The following is a 7819-nucleotide window of genomic DNA, read 5'->3' as shown; positions in this document are numbered from 1 at the left end:
TTTTTTCTCTTCACGGTAAAATGCGATTAGTGTCAAACACGATAAAGGTTAGATTTCTGTATACATATTAATTGATTTTCAAGGGATTGCAGGTTTATTTTCCACGTCCTTAGATGCGCTTTTATGATATTATGATATTATGTAAATATCCGGGGGCAACGTCTCGAGTGCTACTAGGAAAAACTTTAGAATTATGCTTTGTGAAGTGAAATAATAAAAAATTGAGTACTTACTGCTTTTTTGAAGTTAACGTTCATTAAATTTAATTACACACATTAATACCTACCTATATTAATTAAAATAAATGCAAAATGCCGTGTTTTCTTTTCACGGCCGATCCGTTAAACCAATTTTGACGAAACTTGGTAGGTACCTACAGATATGACTCATCCCGGGAACAGAAGATATAGCTTATTTTTGTCACTAAAAATCAAAAAGTTTCGGTGTGGTTTTTAAAAAAGTACATAAATCCACGCAGATGAAGTGTCGGACATTAAATTAATCGTATTTAGTTTGCATTGAATTTCCAACGTGATAATTTTATATAGAAAAAAAAATAGTGAAACGGACAATAATTATAGGTACTTAGTACTTACCTATTTACTTATTAACCGTAATTATCTAAATAAAAACATACAAAAGGTAGTTGCTAATTAATTATTAAACTAAATTAAAACTTCGCTTCTAGAAGCTGTGAAATATCAGTTTAATTTAGCTTAAATCTGAATTACTTAGCATGACTAGGTCATATTATAACTTATTCTGCATGCTTAATTCGATAAGTTTTAAATTATTGGCCCTCATACACGTGTTACTTGTTTTACAGTATCATATGTGTTTTAAAATGTAATTTTATTTCACGGTATAAACTACAAGATTTAAAGCGGCAATAACCTCTGAACATCTATAAATGGAGATACGACGAGTCACAGAAACTTGACCGGGTTAGTATGTTTGGCATTTTATGTTCTAAGACGACATGTACAAGCTGTAACGGTGCTTTAGCTAAATATAATACTCTAAGATCTCTATTTCTCCTTATAAGGGTGGCTAATTATGATTCAGATTTTAAAAAATACGTAAACACTTAATTACCAAGCTGTTAGATTAATAACCGTGTGTTTATTTCTTAGAAGGAATTGAGGCTTTTTGTATTTTTTTGTTCATTATAGACAAGCGCTTGACCACGACCACAATCACACCTGTGATGGAAAGTGATGATGAGGCCTGGATATGGGACGCGTTTTCCTAGAAGATGCTACACTAATATAATAAAGAGGTAAAGTTTGTATGTTTGAATGTAGGAGGTAATATAATAGGACAGACAAACAAACACAACAAAATGACCCTATAAGGGTTTCGTTTTTCCTGAGGCCTGATATGGGACGCGTTTACCTAGAAGATGCTACACTAATATAATATATGTTTGAATGTAGGAGGTAATATAATAGGACAGACAAACAAACACAACAAAATGATCCTATAAGGTTTCGTTTTTCCTTTTGAGGTACGGAACCCTAAAAATGTGGAAATAAGGACCTTAAGAAAATAATTTTTTCTTAGTGTTGAGTGAGACTCCTGAATAATCGGATGACTGAATCATTTCGTTACACGTAGGTATTCTTGTGCCCAATTTTTTTTATGTTTGACGTGACAATAATTCTCTATGTTATATCTTTAAAAAATTCAATCTTTTCCTAATTAATATCATCCACAAAGTGTAAAAAAAAGCAAAATAATAAAATCTTTCGTGACCCCGAAAAATACATATCGTGTAACCGTTGGGTAGGTATGTATGTATAATGATTATAAAATACTCGTTACAGTGACCTCAGCGTCATTACTTAACATTGTAAAAGATAACATCAAAAACACTAATGTTTATCATGAACATGACATAAGCATCAGGGTTCAAGGCGATGCCACTAGTAGTACGAGTATTAAAAATGCGAAAGTGTGTCTGTTTGCTAGTTTTTCAAGGCTAGTTTTTTTTTTTTTTTTTTTTTTAACCAATTTTGATGAAAGGTACAGAGTTAGCTTGCATCCAAGGGACGGACATAAGCTTCTCTTTATCCCTGAAAATCGAAGAGTTTCCACACATTCTTTCCGCAATTTAGCAGGTAGGTAGGTCTTATAACACAAGTATAGAATAAATCTGAAAACCGTGAATTTGTCGTTACATCATTTAAAAAAAATTTAAATGTATTTCAATTTTCAAAGTAAGATAACTATACCAAGGGGGGTATCATATGAAATGTTTTACCTGTAAATTCTTACACTGATTTTTATTTACTTTTATGCATAATAGTTTTTGATTAATCGTGCAAAATGACGGAAAAAATACCCGAGTACGGAACCCTCGATGCGCGAGTCCGACTCGCACTTGGCAGGTTTTTTGTATATTATGTTGTAGAAATAAAAATATTGATTGATTAATCCATCAAGCAGACTGTAACGTTCAATATAGCAATGGCAAAAAAACTATATGTATGACCTTGACTAAAATCATAAATGCATCGTTGAAAATACCAAATTTTACCTTTGTTTTTGTCGTGGCTAATTAATTTTGTTAGTAAAAAGTAAAGTCCGTAAGAGTAATAAGTACTTTTTGCGCGAGTTAAATTAGCAAATCTTACATCAGATGGATGGTTACCTACCTACATTTTACGTCATCAATTAAAATTGAAACATTTAAGTACCTTTATTAAATTATCTAACTATAGCGGATCTATAGATATTGAGGAAACAAAGCAGGGAATAAATTACCAACCTATGAGTCCATACAAAAACTTAAAAAGAATTCGGATGAGAAAGAAAATTTATTTTCATCAATCAGTACTTACATAATAAAAAGTATTGTTTATATTCTATATTTATCGATACAAAATTGGTACACAGATGAAAATGTCTTCAACAAAACCATAAGTTTCTTTTTTGTGAAGGAAGGTTAAGTAAATTACCAATTTTTAATGAAATAAATATCACACTAATGGATAATAGCTATTTTGTTTATTGATTTACATATAATTTGCAGCATTCCTTGTGATTATTCGACAGTGACACCGACTGCTCGGCTGCAGATCTCAGTACTTGTACTTGGTAATTTTTCCATTATTGTTAACAATAGTTTCACCCTCCCCGTGCAGTTTCCCGTCACTACCTATTGTGGTGAAGTGTGACGTGACAGTGTAAGAGGATCCATGGTTCCCAGGTACACCAGGTTTACTTTCGTGATCGCTGAGTCCAGTAACCTTAACGTCGTGTGGGAATATCTGAAAATTTAAAAATATTTAAGTAGGCACCTTTGCACATGGCACCAGGCGAACATTCCTACAGCCATCCAATGTGTTACATTACAGTTTACCATGAGTTTGCACTGACGAAACATTTACATGTTAAAAGCTCTGCTTTCTGTTAATGCATCTATTGAACTCCGTTTGCACTTTGCATTGTCATATATTTAATTTGTTGAAGAAGAACTGGTTTTACAATTAATAGCCTGACTTACAAATATTCAAATCTACTGTGATTTTCTGCAGGGCGAACGAAAATTCAACAAAGCAATTAATATGAGATTAACCTTATGTTTAATGTTCTTGGTGTAAACTCACAGTTACATATATAAACAACATTGAACTTGGATATGTATCAATGTCAAATAAGACCTTATTACAAACCAATAACTTAACCAGCTAAAATAATAATATTAAACAAAAGAAATACCTCTTTAAATCTATCTACGAAATCTGGAATGCCACCATCAGGGAAAAAAGGGGGAATCCTAAAAAAAATAATAACGAATCAGTGTGTTCTCCATTCTTCCTGATATAAGCAAAATACTTTTCAACAGTACATTATACAGTTCATCTAAATCAAACCACACGTACTTAGATAATGACGGGATCATTTATTGTATACAGTTGTACAGAATCCTACCCACAAAAAGATATTCAATAAAATAATACCTACGACAGGAACGTACCATTGTTGATATGGGCCATAGCCTGGAAAGGCTGGAAAGAAAAAGAGAAATAATTTTAATTCATTAGATTTACAAAAATGGTTTAGATAGATGCGGCTATGGTGAACAACTTCAAGTACTTACCATAACACCAGGAAATATGCAGTACAATAGCACTGATCAAAAATACACTCCTCATGTTTAGTTATCAATTAATGCTGCCCTAACTATCTTGTCTTCTTATATTTTATGTATATTTATATACTTTATACAGTACTCCATTGAGCGCTTTTCTAAATCGCTCATCAGGATTTTATCATCACGGTATTATGTATCTACTGAAGAAAGAAACAAGGGCGATATTGCTGTAAACAGGTAGATTTTCAAGTATACTTGACAAACAGAGTTACGGAAAACTCTAAATTTGATTCCACGAAATTCAATTATCTTCCAATTCATAATTAATTACATTTGATATTATTTCTTAATTAGTAAAGAAATCACCATTTTATCTGGTTCATGACAAGTATTGGACATTAGTTGATCCGCCCCGGCGTCGCACGAGGGCCTATCTATACCATCGATTAATATGAATGTTATTGAATTGCAGAATATGTTGAGGAGACGAAATGAAAACATAAGTAATATCTAAACTTCTTACTAAGCCATTACACTGATAGCGATTGATATGATGTTACTTTTTGACGAGCTTCATCCTCCATCTCTGAAACTATTCATCAAATCTCCACTTTAAACTGGAATCAATTTGAACATTACAAATTGACTTTTTGGGTCCATTTGAATCGTCTGATCTGCAACGTCAGGTCATTCTACTTGAGCCATTAATTGCTAATTATTCTCTCCATTCTTCTCAGTGCAAATACTCTCACAAACTTTTGAATCCATTTTAAAAACGTAAAATAGTTTCGGCGATAAGATACTTCCTTGTCATGCACTATTTCATAAACTTCAGGTTTTAAAAAAGTGGTGATTTGTTATCGGATAAAATTAAAAAAAGAAACAACAAAATACGTATACGATAGGGCTCCTTATCCTATAAAACTTTATCCGTCATTTTCTTAAGTGGAAGTTTGTTTTCAGATCCTGTCTAAGAAAGCTAATAATGATTTTAAAATACCCAATGGTTTTTACCCAGGAGTAAAACCAATTGTTTTTCGGCTCTCATTCTTCATACTCAGGAGGTTCCCTAAAAACTTTTTTAGTGCCAACATGTTAGTTTCTTGAATAATAATAATTATTGTGCTAAACTATAATTACATACCTATACAGCTCTCATAGCTTAATTTTAAAAAGGCTCTCACATAGACAGACGCAGAGACGGACTTAACGAAACTATAGTATACCTAACTGACAGTATATTTACTATTCCTAGTATACTACGGTCGCGGAATAGAAAGAATTTCGTACATTGACCTGTTACTACCTGTCTCTGTCACTCCGGCGTTAAAATAATGCGTCACGCTCGCACAGATGCAAGGACCGCCCTCTTCGGGGATTGTAAACCTTTGCGAACTTAGGTTTGTTTTTGTTTGCATGAGGTTTTTGTGGTTGGCCTTGAGTCACAACAAAAATACCACGGATTTCTGATTTTGGAATTATTTTTTATTTATTTATATATAACAAGTAAATATAATTAGACTAGCGGATGCCCGCGACTTCGTTCGCGTGGATTTAGGTTTTAGGGGATCCCGTGGGAACTGTTTGATTTTCCGGGATAAAATGCCTATGTGAATTACAGGCACGCAAGATACCTCGGTGCCAAATTTCATACAAATCGGTTAAGCGGATGGGTTTATAGGAATCCCGTGGGAACTCTTCGATTTTTCGGGATACAAAGTAGCCTATGTCAGTCCCCGGGATATAAGCTAACCCTGTTTGCCAGATTCCCCAAATTTCGTCAGAATCGGTTAAACCGTTGGGCCGTAAAAATGTATCGGACAGACAGACAGACCGACACATTTTCGCATTTATAATATTAGTATGGATTATTATACCTGTTTTCATACTTAAATCAAAATAAATAATTTATTTAATAGGCTAGTAATTTTTTTTCTCCTTCAAATACCGCACTTAATATAAAAATGTTTGTGACCACTGTCAGTAGGCAAAGAGGTCATTGTACGAAATTCTTTCTGCTCCGTGACTCGACTATAGTACGTACTAAGACACATAACGCACACAAACGAAACCTCAATTGATTGTTCGGAACTCCCCAAAGTACAAACGAATTATGTAGGTAGGTACATAATGGTTGATACCTAACACTTTTGTTGCCTAAGTAACGCTTAATTACATACAATTAATGACCATCGTGAGCCACGATCTGACAGAACATCACGATGATCTAACCGGATCATCAATCTCCGATTTGCGTATTAGTAAACAATAAATAAATTAAAAAAAAAAAATAGTCATCTTTAATCCTTATCAGGATTCCGTGTCAGAAGAGTGCCAACGGAACACTGTTACTAATCCTCTGCTGTTTATCTCTCTATCTGTCAACGGGCTGTATCTCATAAGCCGTAATAGCTACAGAGTTGAAATATTTTCAGAGAAAATGCGTGATAGGAACGTGTTCAGCTCATATGAGTGTAGGGTTGAAATCTATAGAGCGCACTTTGACTTTGCTTAGACTTAAGTTTCAGTTAGAACGAGACAGATTTATGCCAGTGGTATAACGTTGTTTCGTTTTAACAGTGTCTTAAGTCTGAGCAAAATAAAAGTGCGCTCTACAGATCTCAGTGTAAGTGTCCAGCAGCCAGCTTGACTTATTTTTAACAAGCTGATGCCCGTGACTTCTGAGGTTGGTCTGGTGTTTTGAAAATCTCCTAGGAACTATTTGATTTTCCGGGATAATAATAACCTATATCACTTTCCTGGACTTTAACTATGTATATCCAAATTATCCATGCAAATAATCGTGTCAATCTATTGCTCCGTTGCACGTGATTGAAGCACAAACTAACAAGCAAACGCACTTTTGCATTTATTCCATGGGTAGTAGGGTAGTTATGGGTAATGAGGTAGTTATGGATAGTGAAGTAGTTATGGGTAGTGAGGTAGTTATGGGTAGTGAGGTAGTTATGGGTATTGAGGTAGTTATGGATAGTGAGGTAGTTATGGGTAGTGAGGTAGTTATGGGTAGTGAGGTAGTTATGGGTAGTGAGGTAGTTATGGGTATTGAGGTAGTTATGGGTAGTGAGGTAGTTATGGGTAGTGAGGTAGTTATGGGTAGTGAGGTAGTTATGGGTAGTGAGGTAGTTATGGGTAGTGAGGTAGCTATGGGTAGTGAGGTAGTTATTGGTAGTGATGCAATGAATAGCCGTGTGTTGGAGCCGCGCTCTTACAGTCGCTCGCCGACTTTCTCACTACTACAGTTTCTCGCACAGTCAATTATATTATTAGGTAGGCGCACGTTCTGTGTGACCAGTAACGTTCTGGCTCCTGCCATGCAGTTTCCGGCGCATTGCTATGTGCAGCCAGGTCCGGAAGCTTTTACTTGGTGGATAGAAATTATTAGCAGACAAAATTACTCATTTAATTTGGCGTTGAATGTTTTTGCTAACAAAAATTATAAGGCACTATTCTTCCTCGAGTATTAACTCAGGCACTTCCTCCTTAAATCTATCCTAATGGCCATACTTAAAACTTCCGTATGGTTCCTCGGGTATTCAGGGCTATTATAATAAAACTAAGTCTTTCCTAATTACGTTTTAATTATATTATTGTAACAAGTTTCAACATTTATAATACATCAAAATGATCAAGGTTTGAAAATATAAATCTGTGAATCTAAAGCTACCCGTGAAAATAAGAAAATATTTTACTTTCGAATAA

General features: G+C 34.3%; 1 protein-coding gene across 1 annotated transcript; it reads right to left on the bottom strand.

The window, feature by feature from the left end:
• Positions 1-3035: 3035 nt before the first annotated feature.
• Positions 3036-4183, bottom strand: LOC123875050. Its single transcript, XM_045920706.1, has 4 exons — positions 4106-4183; positions 3983-4013; positions 3724-3781; positions 3036-3272 (listed from the first exon to the last, which is right to left on the bottom strand). The coding sequence occupies exons 1-4, from the start codon at positions 4158-4160 to the stop codon at positions 3084-3086; spliced, it is 333 nt and encodes a 110-aa protein (XP_045776662.1). The 5' UTR covers positions 4161-4183; the 3' UTR covers positions 3036-3083.
• Positions 4184-7819: the final 3636 nt, after the last annotated feature.

This window comes from Maniola jurtina, chromosome 2 (genome assembly GCF_905333055.1).
Source record: "Maniola jurtina chromosome 2, ilManJurt1.1, whole genome shotgun sequence".
NCBI classification, from domain to species: domain Eukaryota; kingdom Metazoa; phylum Arthropoda; class Insecta; order Lepidoptera; family Nymphalidae; genus Maniola; species Maniola jurtina.
Note: the sequence above shows the minus strand (reverse complement) of the source record. Positions and strands in the feature narration are given on the sequence as shown.

Bases quoted from the DNA above. Each gene is read 5' to 3' on its own strand.
- LOC123875050 (XM_045920706.1), bottom strand. From the start codon at position 4,160: ATGAGGAGTGTATTTTTGATCAGTGCTATTGTACTGCATATTTCCTGG. The intron at 3,782-3,982 runs GTACGTTCCTGT...TATTTTTTTTAG, and splicing joins TATGGCCCATATCAACAATG to GATTCCCCCTTTTTTCCCTG. The intron at 3,273-3,723 runs GTATTTCTTTTG...TTAAATTTTCAG, and splicing joins TCGTAGATAGATTTAAAGAG to ATATTCCCACACGACGTTAA.